This window comes from Poeciliopsis prolifica, unplaced genomic scaffold (genome assembly GCF_027474105.1).
Source record: "Poeciliopsis prolifica strain line A6 unplaced genomic scaffold, Auburn_PproV2 SCAFFOLD012, whole genome shotgun sequence".
Taxonomy (NCBI): Eukaryota; Metazoa; Chordata; class Actinopteri; order Cyprinodontiformes; family Poeciliidae; genus Poeciliopsis; species Poeciliopsis prolifica.
This window is the reverse complement of record NW_026562387.1, coordinates 14081695-14103590: the sequence shown is the minus strand read 5'-3', so window position 1 is coordinate 14103590 and position 21896 is coordinate 14081695. Positions and strand designations below refer to the sequence as shown.

Sequence of the window (21896 nt, the reverse complement as noted above, 5' to 3'; positions counted from 1 at the left end):
TAGAAGGTTAAAAATATAAAATGTAAATTATTTCTTTTAAAATAAAAAACCCTGAGACATTGAGCTGCACTTGTTTTATTCAGGACATGCCATGGTGAGCATTTTAATTACAACAGTGTGGCCAAATTCTCATAATTTTAAATATTGTTTTGAATTTTCATTTTACATTGTTTGCCAAATTTTTTACAGTGAAAGACAGAAATTCATTTTGAATTAACAGACAATACTTCTGCAGTGATCAGTGTTTAATTTGCAAAAACAATATCAAAAACTTCCAGAGGATAAATGGATGGAGGGATGACTGGATGGTCATCCCTCCATCCAGCTAATGGATCCATGGATCCATTAGCTGCATCCATGGATGTTTGCAAAGATAGACGAATGGAAAGACTGATGACTGATGGATTAATGAATGAATGAATGGATGATGGATGGATGGATGGATGGATGGATGGATGGATGGATGGATGGATGGATGGATGGATGGATGATGGATGGATGGATGGATGGATGGATGGATGGATGGATGGATGGATGGAGTGAATATTTTGTGTTATGCTCAAAACATTTTCAACATAAAAAAATGAGTTTGCCAAAGTGATTTCATTTTTGAAATCACTTTGCCGTTCAGTTGGGGAACGCAAAAACAGACCAAGGACCACAAATGGTCCCCGGGCCACACATTGGACACCCTTGGTTAGAAATAACTTCAATTGAATATCTGTCTGGAGACTTGTAAGTTAATGTTCACAAACTCTCATCAATAGAGAGTTTATTGATTGATGTTTGCAGCAGGATAAAAAAAGGTAAACATCTGTTCATCGGTTACAGTTGATCTGAAGGCTGGAGGCTCCAGATCACCTTGTGTTGGAGTTTAACTTTATCTGTTGTATGAGTCAACCTGTGAGTGTGTTGCTTTCAACATTAGTAGAATTATCTGCCCTAAACCTGGCTACAGGTCGCAGAGAATAAATAAGAGGAGATATTCATGCACAAAGCTGATACATGCTGATACAAGGTTGTTTCACCTGGTTTTGCTCAGTTTAGAGAGGAAATAGGCCTTCAGTGTCATTGCTCCAAATATAGAAGTAATTGGATGCAAAACCTGAAGGAAAAGAAAGATTTTACATTGCAAAAAAGAGAGAGAAAAAAATTGTGATTTGTAAAAAAGAAAAAGTATCTTTAGAGTGAGAGTGACTTAATAATTGTGGCTTTTATCTGCAGTCTTAATCACTGCTGTAGAGGCTGTGAGGATAAAAGAGCCTCATTGATTTTCCTTGGAGAATAAAAAAAAAAAAAAAGAAAAACTCGGGCCAATATAATTAAGGTTTAAAACTGAACTCCAAAGGCCCATCAGTCTTGACACTTTTCAAGGTTCTCAAAGCTTTTGCTTATGAAAAGGTCTTTTGACAGCACAGTAGAGGAAATTAAGTGAACAAAGACGACACACCATGGTTCAGATTCAAGGAAAAGTGATTGTTTACACGTGGAGCGCAAGGATGAGAGAGATGGCCCCCTGAATTGTAATCAAACTACACCTTGAATGAATAGAAAAAGACCCTGAAAGAAGGCACAAACCTTAATTTGTCTTACGTGAGTTGTGTATAATATCCTGCATTCAGGGGACGGGAGAGGCAGGACCTTCTGATAGGGGAGTGGATATTTCAGAGTCCTCGGTCTGAATAATGCAGTGGAATAATGAGGTGGGGAGCAAAGGCTGTACCCCAGGGCTTTGACCATCTCTGTGACCTGATTATGTCAGGAAGTGTCAGCCACCAAGACGCTACAAAAGCACAGAGCATGCCGTCAAGTCCATATCCTCAGTGATCTGTTCCCAGCGCTCCAGGCACCTTGTGAGCCAGAGAAGTCCATACTGTCTCATTAGCCATGTTTAGGATCAAGCTCTCCTTCTCGGACAATACTTCCCTACGAGGTCAGACCAGTGAACGCACCCCTGAAGGGTCCGATTTAAAAACAATCAGTTTACTTGTGTTTTATCACTCTAAAATGTCTCAAGCTGGATTAGTGTCGTTTTGTTTTTGCAAAGTCGACATGATGAGGACAGTGCAAGTGTAACACAATAAAGCAGCAGTTATTATAAATAAGAGAAAGTGGCATAAAAGGGCACAATGTCCACACAGTCCCGCTTTAATGTGAGCACTGTGCACCTGAGATAAGATGATTCATTAGATAGAGCCGAACAATGACAAGCATCATCGTTCAAGCCTCTGGCTACTGATGGAACAATTTTGCAGCCACCCTTAAATATGACAAGGTCAGCGTTTTACTCTGACAGGCGCATGCGGTTAAGAGAGGGAAGGGTTTGTTTATTCCCAAAATGCTTAATATATGGAGAGGTGGCAGCCAGACTGTGGACAAACAGCTTCAAGGCAGCACAGAAACTCACCGTGAGAAATCAATGAAGAAAGATCAGGAATGCAATACGGATGGACGGTAATGAAGTATATAACAAGATATTTTTGGTGCTTTAACTGTTTTATTTAAGAAGTATTTACATTGCCTAGTGAAACTAAAATTTTTCAAAACAGACTTTAATATATTTTATTGGGATTTTATGTGACATTCTAACATAAAGGAAGGAAAAAGATACATGACTTTATTTTGTTTTGCCAATAAAAATATGAAAGGTTAACTTGTATTTGTATTCAAGCCATTTTACGTTGACATCAATCCAACTTTGCATCATTTGATACAAAATGATGCACAGAATCCAGATTTCCTTCTGGATTTTGACTTTTTCTTGTGATTTTTGTAAATCGCTGATTATATGTAGATCCTTTCCAAAATCTACATTTTAAAAAAAACTGATAAGGAAAGGCATCACAAACTTACAAACTGGACAGAAAAACATTTTATTTTTAAAGAACTTATTTTTTTATACTTACCATATTGATCACAGGCAATAAACTTGACATTGAGAAATATCGCCATCTGCAGATTGGGGTTAGCATAACTTAAGCCCAACATTTTTGACGATTTTTGTTCGATAAAAATCGTCAAAAACTCAGAAAACTCGATAAACTCAGAAATTTGCTTTAGTGCAAAATGAAAAAGTGAGAATTTGTATCTATATATTTTTTTTGTGAATTTTCACTATTACAAAATTGTGAAACATATAAAAGAATTGACATGTGAATTGACCTAATAAAAACCAAGAAAATGTAACTGACAGGTCAGGCTTCAAAAAGAAAAGCAGCCAAAAGGCCTGGGGTAACTCTGGAGGAGCTGCAGACAAAATTTAACAAATTTATTATTTGTTTAGGAAAATTATTTGTGTGATTTTCTTTCAAAATGCTTGCTATATTTAGCCAAGTTTAATAAATGAGATAAAACTGGTTTGGTGCAACAAAGTTGTCTTTTCAGTCTAGATAAACATGGTTACATGGCTACTTATTATAAAATTGTGGTTATAAAAAGCTGAATATTTTTCCAACGTAAAAAAATCAGGTTACCAAATTTATCATTGAATTGAAGTTCGGAATCACACAAAACCAGTCCTGGGGCCATAAAAAGTCCCATGGCTGCATTTTGGACACCCTGGCTTAAAAGTAAATTCAATAAAAATTCAACACTTCCATCCACTTTGCAATTATTCAGTTCTTTAAAAGAATCATTTCAATAAAAGATCAATAAAATACAACACGGCTATGTGCTTTTTAATTAAAAAATGTGCAGAAGTTCAGGGGCATATTTTTGTATGTCTCTGTAATCGTTGGGTATTACACTCACCTGTCCTTGTGCGTTTGTGACAAGCTGCCCAGTGGCTCCTTGCAGGTTTGAGAGGGTGTTGCCAAACACCTGAGAACCAGCGATGGACCCCATAGCGGCTGCTGCTGCCACCGCTGCCTGGCTAGCCAGGGGGTTCAGCTGCACAGGGCAAAAACATAATTTATCAGAAAAACATCTACTCTTTTTTTATCACATATTTAGACTACAATACAAGTTCCTCGAAGAGGTTAGAAAATCGACTTCATTCTTCTGTTTTGCTGCCCAGGACAGAATAAGCAAACCGCTACGATGTCCAGCAGAGAGGGCCACGCAGTTTATCAAATGTTTCCCAGAGGTTGGTGCTCCTGGACCCAGTGGGAGGCTCCAGGGTAGGGAGGAGCAGTGAAAACTGGAGGGAGGCTGTGAATAAGTGGCCATTTTACCACTCTAAGTGCTTTCTCTGGCCTCTGGGGCTCCCCACGGGCTGAGTCTAGTCCTTCGACACGCAGCAATAGCCCACCCGCTCACTGCTCTCACAATAGAGCCGGGCAGCAAGGCTATGCATCACTGTATCGTCTGTCGCTTCAATAAACTTCGACTAAGAAATCCTCCTACTTCATAACACTCTAACAGAGTGATACTGTTGAGGCAGAGGAAGGTTAAAATGACCATCTGCACACTGCTGTAATGGACTCATCTGGTTTGGCCTGTGGTGGCAGAAAGAGACTTCTTGCGTTGAGAAGAGGCTGTAGAGCCCGCCACATTGCTCAGATTGCCCATATAAATCAAGCTAACCACTTATTAGGGGGCTGAAAATGCACTGCTGATTTGGTTGTACCGTAGTGGAGCGAAGCCTTATTAGACTGAGTAAGTAGATCAAAGACCGAGAAGAGAAAGCAGACCTCCCGAATACTCGGTAGAATAAAGAAAACCACTGTTTTCCGGCTGCAGCTCATACTGGTTGCCTACTTAACTCAACTGGGATGACTGTAAAGTTAAAACAGAATACATGGTTCCAGCTTTTCCAAACTCATTCTGCTGAGAATTCAGCTTTCTTCAAAAGTACAGATCCCATTTATTTATTTTATCCCACCACCATATATTATTACACTTTCTGAAATCAAATGATGAAAAAATGCCACAGAGCGATCAATACTTTTTCATTGACAGTAAAGGTTAAGCACATTAAGAATGACACTGCATTTGTCTTATGAAATCATATTTCATGTTGGTGGCCTCAAATTGGCCGTGATTGATATTGCCTCCTCTCGTCTGAAAGTCATCCAGTTTTTCCTCAATAATCGCAAGATTGTCTTTTATGTGTTTCAGTGGACGCCCTTTGGGAACCAAGAACATCTCTAGTGTTGGAAAAAAAAAAGGAAAACTCAAATTTGAGTCATTCTATTTTCTGTGTGGAAAGTAAAACTATGGTAAACTGTTAATAACTCATCTTACTGAAGTTCAAAAGCAGAAACACCAGACATTAAATGTTAGGATGTTCAAAGCAAAGCTCCGAGTTTATCACAGTTAGTTTTTTTCCCCACTCAACTGAAACCACATAAAATATCACAAGCTGAATTATGAAGTTGCATCAAAACTATCACATTGATAAAATTTGGTGCGTAAACTACTAAAACAGTCAGTAATAAGTAATTTTAGGGATATTATGTGTTTATTCAGGTAGATGAAATGTATTAATTTCAGCTACCTGCTGAAATGAATAAGTTCTGGTTCCTAACAACCACAAATTATGTGCTGCAACATCCAAAATGTGTTTGATTAGTGTGGTAATGTATACTTAATACCAGTGAGGGTCATGTGACACCTGGTCTTATTTTAATGCACTTTAAAGCTTCTTGAGTTTTAGAATATAAATGGTATTAATTATGGTAAAGCACTGAACTCCTACATGAAAGCATCTCCTCATTTAAATTCTTACGATGTCGTTATGCTAACATTGACTGAAACAGATAAATATCCTTTTCCTACAGAGCAACATGCTGAGAAGCTTCCTAAGGAGTGATCACATGAAACTGAGTAATTTCTCCTCTTTTCTAAACAGGAATTAAAACAGCTTGTTTGCGACTAAAGGAGCTGTGTTAGCGAAAACACTGGATCGTAAATGTTGTGATTGAGGAAGGAAAGACAACACGCTCAGTTAGGCAGAGTTAAACAGAGGCCACATATCAACACACTGATAATGTGATCTGCTCAGGCGAACACAGCCAGAGTCCCCCTGAAAATCTGCTTTGCTCTGTGTCATTACATGAGTGATAGGTTGTTGGAAAAGCCTTCAGATTGATTTGAAATATTATCATCACGTTTCATTCAATGATAGCCCTTCCAGGTGCTCTGTTATTCTGGTAAATCTTGGTGAAAAGAGAGCAGGCTTTGTTGCTTCATCTCTGACGCGGTGTAATATGGACGGCAGTTCGAAGGAGAGTCAGGAATAAGGAGAGGCAAGGCTGTGCTCAACACCTAAACAGGTGATTTTCCACCACGGTGACTCCTCTCAACGCCTCGGCAGGAGGCACAAAATGACAGAGTTGGGCTTGTATTTGTACTGATTGCATGTGTTGGAGGAGATAAACAGCGATCTTCCAGTTTGTGGAGCCTGCATGTTAACGATTGTGTTTCTTTTCATTCATTGTGAAAAGGCCGTGAAGAGGATTTTTGCCTGTTCAGACCTTTCTGGACAATTCCTGAAATAAGTTAACTAAAAGAAAGCAGGATTTCAGGTTTTTCTATGTATCTTGGTGTAGATGAGCTTTATTCAAGATGTATGAGAGAGCAAGACTTCCAGAAGATAACAAGAAGGCTATATAGAGATTTGCTCTGATATTTTCATATATAATAATTGAGATAAATTGCAATCGGCTTTGGAAATCAACCACAAAATTATAATCATGGTATTTCTGATTAAATAAATTCATTTAAAGTTCAATATTACCCAGGAACATCATACGAAAACTTTGCCAATGCAAATCAGTATGTTTTTAGATGGAGTTGGACAAACTCTAACAGATCTGGTTTCAGAGGAGCGTAAAATGTATTTACTATAATCATCAAAACTGTGTCAAAGTGGACCCAACAGGTTAAATTAACAGTCAGTACCACTCTTGTTTCTCCTTAGGAGGAATGTCCTTCATCTGGAACAACATGGAAGCTTTCCCAAACCCATCCCGGCCCACCATCCCTGCCTCCTCCCTGCTCTTCCCACTCCAGAGTGAATGTAATCAGCTGTGACATGAGAAAACACGTTCTCTGTCTGTCAGAACTCTGCTAGTCCTCTGCTGACAGTCCTCTACTGACTCTCCTTCTCTAACCCCCCGATCCTCTCCTCTCCACCCAGCACACACACACACACACACACCCACACACACCTAACCGCCTTGCCCTCCTCACATCCGCTGTGCTTATGAACATCAAAATGCCATTAGGCCCTCCAAAACACCTCTGGTCCCTTGGTTGGTGGGGCTTCACACTGAAGTTGTGCACTCCGAGCCCCGCGAGCTTGGACTATTGCTCACCGGTGGGCCTCTGCTCCGGCCGCTGTGAGAAAATAATCCCCAAAAAGAGCCATTCTGGAGGAAAAACACAGAGAAGTGAAAGACGGATGGAAGAACTGGGGCAGATAACACCCGGCAGAATACAATAACACTGCGTCGGGCGACAGTTGGAGGTTGTAATTGCTTAAGGCAGTGGAGAGGGATGTGGCGTGGAAGTGGAGGGGGCTGAGCTGGCATGTCGGGTGTTAATGGAGTGATGTCATATGAAAACTTCAGAATGACAGCTAGTTAACAGAGTGAGGTTTGGCTAATCAAATAAAATGCATTAACTCCAGGAAATGGCCGTGGCGGTCAGACTCAGAAATGGCCGTGTCTAATGAGGTAAAATGCAAATGAAGGAGGAGAAGAGTCGTGAAAACGTTTAAACTAACTATAAAGGGATGATGGAGTGCAGGACAGTGGCCGTCAATCTCCCCACTCATTACCTTCATGCGAAATTAACCAGAGCTTTAATCATTACATAAAATCAGCTCCGGCCCATTTGTTAATAATTGTAAAGGAACACTGGTTCAGAGTGAGTCCTTTGTCATCAATCACATCGCGCAGCACATTTCCTACAGTTAGGGAACACAGCAGGTGAAAATATGAAACATACCACACTATTCGCCTACTGGGGAATGATCTATAATGTTTAGCTGTTTCCAGATGTATTAAATCTGAAACTACTTGGTGATTAAGTATCCACAGGAAAGTGCTGACCATTTCAGCCTCATGAAGTGACATATCTGGTGCAGTTATTTCTGTACTACGTTGGCGCTGGGTTGGAAATCATGGCAGGAACCACTGTAGCAGTAAATTTACTGCTGCTCTGGCTATGATTATAAAGTAGCTACAAGGCTACGTTTATAGTCACAGTGAGAAAATGAGTCTTGAGATCACACTGTGGTTAAAATATGAGGTGTATTAACATTTTTCAGCCTTTGTGTCCAACATGTCTTCTTTCAACCAGGCTGATTACATCACATTTCTTTTGATTTGTGTAGAAATGGCTTCTCTTTTCACTCCGCTGCTGTTTGACATATAAATATAGCATTTGAATGACTTTAATATCCTTCTAATCAATGTCCAGTGATCTTTTGATGTCCTCAATTCAATATAGGAAGGGTCATCCATGCCGCAGCTTTATAAACACAATAAAGGTAAATGATTACTCCCCTCTGTGGTGTCCAAAAATACAGCCAGTAATGAAGAGAAATGGTAGAGTTTGAGGAGGAGGCCTGTCATGTGTCATTGGCCGACTCTAAGCTCGAAGATTAATCACGAGAGAGGGGCTCTGTGGCTAAGATGTGGTCACCCTTGATCGATAAATCCACCACACTCCCTTCCCTCCTCCTGTGGTTCTCTGCTTCACTGTCTGTCTCTACCTCCAAAAATACACCTCAAGCTAAATCAGCATAATGCCATGTATAGTTCCTGTGAAAAGTTTTCACACACACACTTCATGGTAATGAAAGTCACACTATTTTTGTCTTTTAGTGATGTATGTTAACTGTTTTCATTCCCGAAGTGGAACAATTGTGAAACAGCTTAAGTGATTTTGAAAACGTTTTACAGACTCAAAACCACATGCACACATTCCCACTTTCACTGACTTAAACGTTCCTTAGTTGTACCTCAAGCACACTGTTTTTACAGCCTGTTAACAAACTTCTCGTTTTAATTGTGGCTGGGCATTTGGCAAAACTTAAATTTAACAGAAAGGATTCTTTTCATAAATTTGTAGCTGCCCACAAAAACACAACAATAGGAGTCAAAGTGACAATTTCAAACATCAAGCCTGCATATATCGCAAGTATATCATCATCAAAACATCACAAAAGAGTGCTTGGACTGCAATAATTGTTGGCAAATATTTTTTTGTTATCATGATAATGTAGTATTTAGCCAGGTAGGCAGAATTTCGAAACAGCAGATTGTCATACTGGACACCAATTAGGAAGAAAGGAAATAAGACATACAGTGACATTGCCATCGCAATTTTTACCAGTATCATCGTAGGACATTTTAATATCATGCAGCCATAACAACTTTCAAGTACAGATAAGAATTATACTCGTAGCATTCACAAAAACAGGTAAAAGTAATAATGCAGGTTAGCTGTCAATAAAATGGCAGGAAAGCAGCATAACCTGAGGTCCTATATTCAAGTCATTTTTAACATGAGAAAAATACTGCAGTGAGTTATTCCAAATTTGTGAATCCCTAATTAGAGCTCTGTACCAGCAATCAAGTATGATGGTGGCAATATTATAGTGTTTGAGTGAAACTGGTGCATTGCATGTGGTTTTTGAAATGATGAAGGAGGAGAACTACTTCCAAAATTCTTCAACTTCACCTGAAATCAACAGCTAGATGGTTTTAAACTGGACCTGTTTTTAATTATCAGCAGAAAGTCATCATAATTAACATTAAGGCTTGAAAACATTAGTTTGTGCATAATTATTTAATTAATGTGTTTCCCTTTTTGAATTCAGTTACTGAGATGAATGAGCTTTTCAACCTGATTACCATGACTTTAATTTTGACCTTGTGTGGATTACAGAAAAAGCACAATAAGTTCAAACTTGTGTGCTCAGTTCTACTCAATATTTTTGTCAATCTACCAAGAAAAGCAAATGATGCAAATAAATCATTGAATGTTAAAGATGAAGATAACTCTGCGTTTTATTGATTACTTCCCAATTTGAGGCATTCATCCTATATTTTATTTGAGTCTCTTGACCCCGTATTTCATACAGGGAATGAGCGAAATAAAATCAATAATCAGATATTAAAAAGACAGAAATAGGAAAATGCTATGAACAAAATAAAACGGCTTTGGTCAAGTTCTTAAATCAAATAGCCCTCTGTAGATTGGAGGAGCACATACTAAATCTAACCTCAGTTTAGCCCAGCTAAGACACAGTGAAGAAGAAATTCTGATAATATCCTCCAGAGACCACAAATGGGACTTTTGACTTGGTCTACGAGGAGGGCATAATGTAACAACATTGCATTAAAAGGGTCTTTTTACAGCGTGGCGGTGCAGCGCGGCTGTATTCCTTGTGTGATCTCGGTGCTCTGTTTGCGGTCACTAATGGGCATCAGAAATTACAGGCAGTGGAATCGCGCCCCGCGGGGGGACTGCCTCCTCAGCGGAGCGGAGCACTTAGATGGTGTCTGAAAGGCTGCTGGAGGAGAAAGGGGGGAACTCAATGTCACAGCCCTGCCTCATAATTAAAGAAACCCTATTCCTTATCCACTGTTAGGTGAGCCCTGGCTCGGTGCTTCATCTGAGGGCTCCCATGTGGGCGTCTAATGCGAGTTGCCCCCGGTGTGCATGTGGGCTGATCGGGGGAGCTTTGCCTTTCTGCTGGGTGTCGGAGCTGGAAGCCCTCTGCCCATTTCCAGAGTAATGGAGCCAGGTCTATAAGATTCGCAGACCTCAGAAAGTGAAGGAAGTATCAACTGTGTGATGACTGAAAGCCCAACAAACCCAGAAAAGCCACAAAGTAAGTGGAAGGTGCAAAGTAGGAGCCATTTTAAAAGTGAAAGTGCCTTCAGAGTTTCCAAAACGATGAAATATGATAAATTTAAGTTTCTTCTTATTTAGAAATTCAAGGTTCATCGTTGCTTCTTAAGTCTGTAGATATTCTCCCTGCCTAATCCCTCATTTGAAGTAAATAAAAGTAGTAGAGCTGTCATGGTCAGGTTGTTTTCCTCATCTAGCTCCCATGCTTTATAATTATTCATATGAAATGCGGTGCTGTTGATGGGCAACAGTCTTATTTTCTGCTTCAGTCAACAGTGCACATTTGTATTTCTAAATTGTGCAGCGCTTGTTATGTAAGGCAATTTTCTGCCTTCTTAAGAGCCAGATCTGCTGTGCATTAATAAGAGTTGAGCTGAGGGGTCCTGTTCATACACCACACAGCCACAGCAAAACGCAGCTGCTTTTACTCAGATATACATATATACATATATATCCATATATATTCAAAATTTATGAGAAATGTCTGGATTTAAAACAGGTGTTAATCTGAATAATACTTGGCATGTTAGGATGTCTTTATTTTTGCTTCAGCTTTTCCAACTCCTTACAAATCAAATTCATTTCCTAAAAGTGTAAGGAATTTTTTTATGTTTTTAATTTTAGGATTCCTTCATACTTTGATGACAAAATAAACTTTTACAAACTACAATTTTTTTCTAAAGTATACCAACTCTATGATGGATTGGTGACCTGTTCACGGCGTACCAGAGATAGGCACCAACGCCCCACAACCCAGGCAGGATTAGTGAGTTTAGACAGTGAATGAATGGATGGATAGATGAATAAACAAATGGATAATTCTGTACAACTCAGATTCAGAAAGATGGATAAATTTATTGGATGGATGGTCGAACAGATGGATGAATACAGGACAAATGAATGGACAAATGGAGAAATGGACAGATGGATAGAAGGATGGATGGACAGACAAGAACATTTGTAGATGACATAGGGACCAAAGAATGAAAATATAAATTTTCCATACTCCACATCCTTTTTCCAGATTTATCCCAGTCTGGAAAATGTCTGACATTTAGTGACGTTCAGTTTGTTATTTTTCACAACTACAGATGTTTGACACCAGATGGACAGGACTCCTCACTCCCAAGCAGCTTAAGTGACTCCATTTCCGCTGACATGCCGCATTGTGAGTCGCAGCGTCCACATTTGAGCATGTCATTTTAATTTTGATTTAATATCCAGGAGAACAATCAGCAGCCGTTTCACTAAACTACATGAACACTGCGTTGAGCTGGAAAATCAATGATGTGGTGAGGAGGGCTCATTTGCTGCACATGCTATTACAATGGATGAAACACCCACCACCCATAAAAAAAACAGCAAATTGGAGACGGGACATATTAACTGTAAGCAGCGGGAAACAAAAGTAGCAGAGATGGATCTGAGAGTTGAAGAGCGAAAAAGAGGAAAAAAGAGGACAGAGGGGGCGAGGGCGGGACAGGAAGATGGCAAAGAGGTGAGGAAAAGATAGAGAGTGCACACTGCCAGGACTCTGAAAGGCTGTTGTAGTTGGCAGCAGCTGACCTTGGTGACGATGGCTTTTCACCAGAGGCTTCTAATGAAGGCTGATTGCCGGGGAATAGTGAGGGAGCCACAGGAAGGAGAGGACAGAGAGGGAAGGGGGAGCGGGAAGAGGGCTGGGAGAAAGAAAAGGATGGAGGAGAGACTCAAGTAATTGCAGCACTTGTGGGTTGAGGCCCCGCGGTACTATGATGTCGGGGTGCAGTGGGGAAGAAGAGAGATGTCTGTGGACACTTTGGTGGTAAATTGTGGAGCACGGGGATAGGAGGCAGGCCCCTAGGCTGTAATTACCCCTATGAGTGTGCGAATTGAGAGTGGACAGGCCCGGTGTGGAGCTCTGACAGCGATCAAGGAGACAACCGCGAGGAGGAGAGGGACAGACGGCAGGAGTCTGACAGACGAGGAAGACAGGACGCCTCCACCTCCGCCTGGCCCCCAGAAAACCAGCCAGGCAGACTCTGGACTGAGGTCAGAGGCTATTAGTGAACACACAACATGCTGGTGACAAGACAACTATGACAAGAACAGCACAGCTCAGGCTTCCTCCACATTTTTCATTACACATCTCCAGATCATTTCTGACTGAAATTTCTATTTTTTTCTGCATTTAAAAAAACACCAAAAAAAAAAAACCCTGGATATTCGGGCTTGATGATAAACTTTGAGCCTTCCTGAAAAGTGCATGAGCTTTATAATCTGTAAGTTTTCTAACTAAATAATCAAAGACCCAATGCTGCAATTGGCTTCTTATTTACAGGGTGTATTTATAGGGTGTTATGAGGTGACTCCTGCAACATCTGGACCAACTTACATCAGCTCTATTTTAAGACCTTTAACTCCAAGACTTGTCCATTAAGAAATTGAACCCATGATTCTCAAACCGGGTTGCTTTTGCTGGTATTCAGAAGCAAAAGCTGTATGAACAACTATCAAGATAATTTAACAAAATTTTTTTTGGAGAGTTGTATTAAAATGTATAGATACAATTAGTCAGCAGAGCAAATACATTATGGATAAATAGTGAATATTTCATTTTACTGTGACTATCAAATCATCTCAGACCTAAGGTAGCCATTTTGGATTTTGAAGTCAGGGTGAGTTGAAACATATGACTTCCCAAATTTGAATTCTGCCTTTACAAGACCTTTCTGCAAAATGTTCCCGTCCAAAAATCTGTGTGAATTTAAGATAATTGTACTGCATCCTTAAACCAGTCAAGATAATTGGATTCAAACTTTTACCCCCTTTTCATAGATTTAATACAACAAACTTAGAAGGTCAAATGTTAAAATACTATTTTAAAATGCAAGTCAGAATGGTGGTAATTGGAACAGTAAGAATCATGGACACCGAATACTGAAGGTGAACTGTAAAGGCATTTTCTTCAAAGCCCAGTTTGTGAAATTTTAAACTTTTTGTTCCTAAAACTTCCTAAAAAACAGAAGTTTTAATGCTTTGACATTTAAAGCATTAAGTTTAAGAAACACAAGTCCAGTTGAACTCGAATTTAACACTGTCAACAGATCAGGCAGCTAAAGGGCCTTTTTAAATTATTTTTTATTGAGTTGCCATTCAGTTAGGGAGGGAATAAACAAAATGCTGATGAGTAAAATGTTATATGGAGTTCTTGAGAAGTGTGATTTGGATAAATGTTAAATACACATTTAACCCCATATTATTCATACCCCTGCCACCTACCTGTTTTTTTTTACATTATTATTGAAAGAAATAATAATGTTAATTTTTCCCCAGACTTGAATCTGGTATAGAATCCATAGAAAAAGCTAAAGATGAGGGTGATGACAAAGAGGCTTTCCTAACCCAAACACTGGAAATGCATCACTACACATATTGACCAGTAGAAAACTGGTCAGAAATGAATGTCATACCAAATTTTTTTTCCATTGATTTATGAGAATAGTGAATAATTTTAGATGTAACATTTTTAATAAAATGTAAAACAAAACCCCCTATTTCCTTGTCTTCAAAATTTGAAATCTTCCAACATTGCTTTATTATCTTTCAAGAGATGCCTGCTTCATGTCCTCTTAGCAACAAACATATTGGCTGGATTAAAAAAACAATTAAAAGATTATTAATTAATTAATAAAAAAGCATCATCAGATTATTTTATTTATTAGAAAATGAAAGAAACTAAATCATCCAGCAAAATGCAAGGATTTTTGCATCTGCAATTTTATGTTCTCCACACTTATCCATGCCTAAAAGTTCTCAGTGGAAGAGCACATAATGTAATGTGATGAAAAAAAAAAAAAAGATCTGAGAGGGATTCTGGGGCTCCACAGGATGGCGTAGCAGGGTCAGGAGGGCCTGGGCACACTCACTGGAATAAGAGATTTGATAGGCTGGCCTAAGCTTCCCATTGCCACGGATCAGTATGTACTGCCTCCCCTTTTCCTGCCTGGGCTGATGTAACCCACTGGAGTGGCAAATTACACCAGACCTACAGCTGTAGCCCGACATTATGATTAATTTGATCAGTAATTTCTCCTGTTTTTCATTTTAATCGCCGCGACCATTCTGCTGTGGCAGGTCTTTCAGATCTAATTAAGATCAATTCCGGTGTAACAGACTTGGCGCGCCTTTACCCTGTCAAATCCCTGAGCTCTCCGGGCGTGGAGAAAACCCGCAGCTCCAATCAATCAACTTCCAGCAAAATCCAGGGCGCTCCTGCAATCAGCCCATTAACGCACTTAAGCAAATTTCATAATCCCCCCCCTCCTTTTATGTCTATTTGTCATCACTTTGGTGGCTACTTCAGGCAGCCACAGGCTGCATCCAACATCACTTTACACGTTAGGGAGAGAGCGTGACAAGGGTGGCGTAGAAAGTTAAATCCTTCACCCATTTAAGATAATTAACTGCAATAATCTAAGGCCAGGCTTTATTGACTAATGGTGACATGATCTGTTGTGGCAGGATTTGTATTCTAACAAGCATATTAATGAGGAAGGTAATGAGTTTTGTCACACAAATTAAAAAACAGAAAAAGCTCAAGGGATGTAATGAGTGCTTTGGATTTTCTCTGTACGAGTTTACAAAGAGTATCACACACCTCCCCTGAGAAACGAGCTACAATGAGACATTAATTGGAACATAATGAATGTTTGTCTCTAAGCAGCTTGGCATTATGTTTGCAGCAAATAGTTAAATGGCTGAGTGATCATACTTGTCTGGATAATAACAGCAGGAAATAGGGGAGTTATCATTGTATTATGGTAATTACGACCACACTTTACCCAGTCAAGTCCTCTGGGTGAAGAATGAAAACAGTGTAAATGTCCTCCTCCTCGGGGTTTATTTTTAACATTTAAAACCATAACCAAAAACTGGTAACTGCTTAGAACTGCAGTTAAAAGGCAAAGATTATTACGAGAGAATAATAATGTGTGGATGTCAATTTAAATCAATGTGTTCGTGAGTGGCGTTAATGTTTTTTGTAGATCTCTATGTTGTCATTAAATGAGGGTGTATTTTGGAGTCAAACACATTGTATTTGGCGTCTTAATGCAGAAGATAGTGGCAACATTTGCCTGAAAAGGCAAGTGTATAGGAATAACTGTGTGTTCACACTGCAAAAACACAAAATCTAACAAAATCAAGTATTTTTGGTTTAGTTTCTGGTGCAGATATGTTGAAATAAGAAACAGACTCATTTGAGTCAAAAACGTACTAGTCGCACTGCCACTATAAAATTAGTGTGGCTGTGCAACTGGTACAGTTTTGTTATTATTAAGAAACTGACTTAGAACAAGCTCCTATGCTCTGCTAAAAAAACTTACTTGTAAGTTAGATTTGTCTTATTTGAAGTGTACTAAGATATTTGCATTAAAAGCTAGACAAGAAATAACTTGAAAGAATTTGTGTTTTTGCAGTGTTGAAAGTTGAAGAAGTCATCACTTTGGTGGCTACTACAGGTGAGAACCTGTAGTAGCCTGCACAGGCCTGGTTCGCCCTTCGGTATAATTTCTAAATGCCTAAAGGTATACTCAAATGCTGAAAGTATTCATGGTATCTTGTTCTAGAGACGGCCATGTTTTGATGAGAAATGTGAAAATCAAGCCAAGATCAGAAGGAAAAGACTTCATGAAACTGCTGTAAGAGACTTGTTATTCACAGTGAGATTAGTCTTGTACCAACGTGGGCTGGAAGGAAACAGAGAGGAAGAAGCCTGGAGACATGTCTTTTGGTCTAATAAAACTAAAATAATAATATCTTTTGCCATGATGACCAACTTTACTTTTAGGATAGAATCTTGTGAACAAACTGTGAAGTTTGGCTGGATTACATTGTAGGACTGGTTTGTTGTGAGTGAAATAATAGCTAGCAGAACTAGCACTTTTTTTTAAATCAAATATATTCTTTATTTAAACTTAGCTCTAATACTGTGCTGAAAAGTCATAAGCAAGTTTTGTCTTATTTCAATGTATTTGCACTAGAAAATAGATGAAAATACTAGGTAAGATTTGTTTTTCTTGCAATGTAACCAGTAGGTTAACGTAATGACTAATGGTGACATGAGCTGTTGTGGCAGGATTTGTATTCTAACAAGCATATTAATGAGAAAATACACAATATAATTGTGTATTTTGGGATTTACAATAAATACTTAAATCTACAACTTCAAAAAAAATCAGTAATAAAACTGTTCTTATACTTTTTGGATTAAAATTAATAGCTTAGATTAATTAATTAGTCAATAATTTAATCAACATCAAAAAGTCGTTAGTAGCCTCCTGATGTGGCTCTAAGCCTCTACTCTGAGTTTCCACTCATTGACCTAAATGCCGTCAGGAGGTGGGGCTGCAGGTTAAATTTCACTGCAGCTTTGAAAGTGTCCTGAGGCCGCGGCCTGTCCTTCAGCAAGCGTCTCACTGGGTGACACTCTCTTTGGCAATCGCAGCAATGACCCTGAGAAACTAAGCCTTTTATGACAATTCTGCCTCTCCCATAAACAAACACACTCCATAATCCTATTTGATGAGGCAATATCCTAATGACACCTGATGTGGCCTCTTCGCCCCCTAAAGGAAGGTCTGTCCTCAGTCATCATAATCACCCACAATGTTGCTTTTAAAAGAAAACAATCTCTAAAAAGCAAAACTTCCTCAGGTGGATTCCAAGCACATCAAAAACTTAGGCGCAGCTGGTGGACTATCTGCTTTTTATGGCTTTGTGCTTGTTCCATCGCAGTTTGAATGCGCTAATCTGTTATTTTGGTCACTCAGACTGGATGGTGTGTTTAGCGCGATGTAGTGGCTGGTCTTTGGAGCCCATTAAATCCAGAGGCTGTTTTTCCTGCTGAGTCTCACCAGGCCATGACAGGGCCGAAGAGGGCTGCAAGGGGAAACAAATAGCCCAACTCATCCCGGCCATAAAGAAGCTCGCACCACAACCCAATAAGGGTCTGACGCTGATGAATGTGACCGGGGACGGAAAGGCGACCCTGGCCAGTTTCCACCAGAAATGAAACCACAGGGATATAAAATAGGTTATTATGGTCACACAGTGACAGGCAGATGCACAGAGGGGCAGAGATGGATGTTCAGACAAAGTGACTAAAAAGGAGGCTGAGAAGGAAGAGCAGCAAAAATTAAAGGATGGATTAGGCCTAAAGATTGATTACATGAGGAACAGCAACATGAATATGTGCATCTTTGATTGTGAAGTTCAATATCCTCAAGTGGATCAACAACATGTATCGTCTACTAGATCCATATAAACACTCAGAGAAGCTACCACTCTCCACTTTAACAGGCACTTGATAAATAACATGTGGGGAGTGAAGAGTTGTGTTTATTACTTGACAAAATTGAAACACTGACAATGATGCTATTCAGATGCTCACTTCAGTTTTAGAGGAAAGTTTCCTTTGAATAAAAATCACTTGTCTTTATGAAATTATTTATTTCATACAGAAATATTTAATTTACTGCTGCCAATCTGCAGCTGCTCTGGGGAGAAAGTCAGGCTGCACAGGTCAGTCATCATTGACAAATAAAAACACAAATTTCTAAATATTGAATTAATGTGTCTAAGATTCACATTCTGCATATGTTCATCATCAGATATTTACTGGAGAAATTCTAAAAAGCTTGCATCAATCACAAAAAAATAACTATGTAAAAAAAACCAGTAATGCTCTCCTTAATTCTTGTTATTCAATAACGTAACTCACATACAATGGTTACTCTAAGTTTATCCCGATTTGTCCTCTACAACCAACATGTTTGTGGTTTATGTCACTAATAGAAAGTTATGTCCCATGTCACTGTGTCCGTATTTGTCTTTAGTCTAATGGAGATGCCCAGATCAGGATTGTGTTCTCTGAAACTGATCCGAGTCATTTAAAAGTAGACATCTGTCAATACCAACATCTGATACAACATTAAGGCTAATTGAAAACTGAGAAGATGTAAAGTGAAATAAAATCACATAGTACATTTAACCAGTATGTTTGTTTGACAGTCAAGTGAGTGAAATTCCGTCAAATTATTCCCGTCAAATAAAGTGTTACCATTCTGTGATTATGGAAATTTACACAAAATCAACAGATCCTTCCATTTTCCAAGCTAATGCATAAATCTGAGTGTATTGCAAACTTCATGCAAATTTAGCATTTTATTTGTATTTCTTATTACCTTAGTTTTACTGGATGTCAAGTTATGGTCTGTTATTGATATGGCGAGTATCAAAATCAAGCTATTATTAGTTATTTTATACAAAGTTATTTAAAGAATAAAAATGTTTGTGTATCCACTCTGTCTGTTTTTTTTATTATATATGTAGATTTTGGAAGTTTTATTGAGGAAAAATTATATAAAAAATATTTATAAAGTAGTCGTGAATAACTGTTATTATTCCAACATATTATTATTTTCGGTCTATAATGCAGTTTTGGAACTCTTATACACAAAAATATACATGACTAGGATAAAACTAGTCATGTATTTAAGTCTGCACTGCTACCTTGTGTTGTGGCAAATTAAAAACAGTCAGCTAAAACAAAAAGTTATCAGAGGTTTCTTCAGTGACTGTAATGCAAACTTTTTTTGAAAAATCTCTCAACTGAAAAGCAGTCAATTTCTTTGAACATTTTCTTTGTAGAAATTCGGATATATTTAGTTATTTCTGTAATTATTAATAGCTAGAAAATACGAAACATAAATTCTAGATTTGTTCTAACCATCAAAGCAAGTACCAGTGTTCTTTGTAGTTTTGATAACAGCAGTCAAGTTGCATTTAAATAATGAAACAATGCTGTTAAAAATTGAATGTGGTTTTCTGTTTGTGGCCAATTTTTCTGCCATGAAATTAACAGGCAACGTTGGTTCATCAGTTCATGTAAACAATTTCACAACATAATTCACATCTAAAGTTTAGAAATGCAAACAAATAGCTGATTTGTGCACATCATGACCAATCTCATAAACAGTGATTAGCAGGGCTCTGTTAATCACAAGCTATGAATAGATGAAGACTCACCGGCAGCGGTATGGGCGGAGTGACGGGGGAAGGAAGGCTGCGAGCCGGCGACTGGTTCGGCCGGTGAGGCGGGGACTGCTGCGGGTGTCCAGACGTGGAGGAGCAGGTGGAACCAGGAGATGGTACAGAGGTGTGCTGCTGGCTGGGTGGGGTCATGTGATGCTGGGTTGACAGCTGGTTCTGGGTGTGGGAGTGGGTCTGTTGGTGATGATGGTGCTGCTGCTGCTGCTGCTGCTGTTGTTGCTGCTGCTGCTGCTGCTGGTGGTGATGCTGCTGCATCTGCTGGAGCTGTTGCAGGTGCTGGAGCTGGGAGTTCAGTGATGAGGTAGCTGTTGATGAAAGGACCGCGGGTTGATTTGTGCGTCAGATCTCAACTTTCACGCATACAGCACAACAAACTCAAATAAGTTTGTACACTGACAACCTGAAAACAAGTGTTTTAGCACATAAAAAGGAAGACCTCATTATTTGAGGAATATTCCGACACCTCAGAAAGATGCAGAGGTGTGGGTGACAAAAGGTGAACAGTGAGAGACACATGTAAATTGCGTGGAGCCACAACAAGGTCCTCCAGGGTTTTTAGAGAGCGAGTGAATTTAATTTAGCAAGTTGGAGGACAAAGCCCTTCAGCCTGACTGATATAACTGCTCTCTCCAGAGCCAAAAGTCATCATTGTTATATGGAGAATGACACAATCTTTGGTTTAATGGCTTAAAACCTCATAAGAAAAAGACATCCATCTTTTCAGAGAGTTCAGAAATAAATCCATTAACTAATTGGATCCAATAATAGCATTCCAGTAAAAAACTAACTTACTCACTTCAGCGCTTTACATTTTGAAGTGGTTTCCAAAAAAAGGTTAACCCTTGTCTTGTGCTCTGGAGCAAATTTTGTGCACATTTTGTGCAGAATGTTCACCTAATAATATAATTTTTTGTCTAGCATAGCCAAAATATTCTAAAGTAAATGCCTTGGCAAAATGTGACTTGACGCACTATTAGCTGTACCCAAACAGCTCAGCTCAAAGAATCCAGAAAATGGCAGAGAACCGGAAAGTTACTGGAATATAAAAGGTGAGATAATCCTGAACCTGTAAAGCTAATTTTCTGATTAATTACAGCCACTCCACATATTACACATCTACCAATCGAGGCAGAGATATTGAAGTATTTTCCAAGTCAAGTCAAATGACTAATATTAAGATTCTCTCAATACATATGCCGATTTCATTTTTGGCCTCTTGAACAGACTTTTCATTACCCTTGATGCCCGCACATGATGTAAATGTTTTGTGGCTGAGATGCTAAAGCTCAGAAAGTGTGGTGGGGACATTGAAATGTGCAAAAAGAAAATATCAAAAGTTTGCATTTTAAAGCACAAACATTCATTAATGTTTAATTTTAGCCAAAATGAAACATAAGTGTGTTTGTAACAACATACTTAACACCTGGCGTACAAAAAGGTTTAGAGCATTTTCTTCTCCATTCTCTGGATTTCTAAAATCATAAGGAAACTGTAAAGAGCAACATTTAAAATTGAGAACAAAATATAAGATTGCAATATTACTACTAAAAACTGCAATAAAATAATTGTGATGTTAAAATCAAGCTTAACAGATGACTGAATGTAAAACCACTTCTTCTTTACTCTTTTATGACACCAGTATCTTTATGTGTTGCATTAATATAGGTGATATTAAAATAAGCAAGCAAACACAGGTCTATTGAAGGTTTCAGCTCTGAAACTATAACCATTACAAACACATCCGAGATGACCTTCACACCGTTTTTGAAAGTCTCTGTTTAAAACATTGACCTTTAGATCTGAAGTTTTCTGTATGATGGATTGAACAAATGATTGAATGAAGATTTTCAGAAAATAAAAACTTGGATAAGAGCAAATCCGATTTCTGTTATCTGATATTTCTCAATATTACCATTGAAATTTCTGCAATTACCTTCAGTTCACCAGAAACTTTCCAATGAACCTTGAATCTCCTCTGCTATAACTATTATCCA

General features: G+C 38.8%; 1 protein-coding gene across 3 annotated transcripts in view; it reads right to left on the bottom strand.

Moving 5' to 3' along the window:
- Positions 1 to 21896, bottom strand: part of pou6f2 (POU class 6 homeobox 2) — an 83780-nt gene that overhangs the window by 17868 nt on the left and 44016 nt on the right. For all 3 annotated transcript variants that reach the window (XM_055037954.1, XM_055037953.1, XM_055037955.1), the window contains 2 exons: positions 19879 to 20207; positions 3751 to 3888 (listed from right to left, as the gene is read on the bottom strand). In XM_055037954.1, coding sequence (XP_054893929.1) covers positions 3751 to 3888; positions 19879 to 20207 — 467 coding nt within the window. The remainder of the gene's footprint in view (positions 1 to 3750; positions 3889 to 19878; positions 20208 to 21896) is intronic.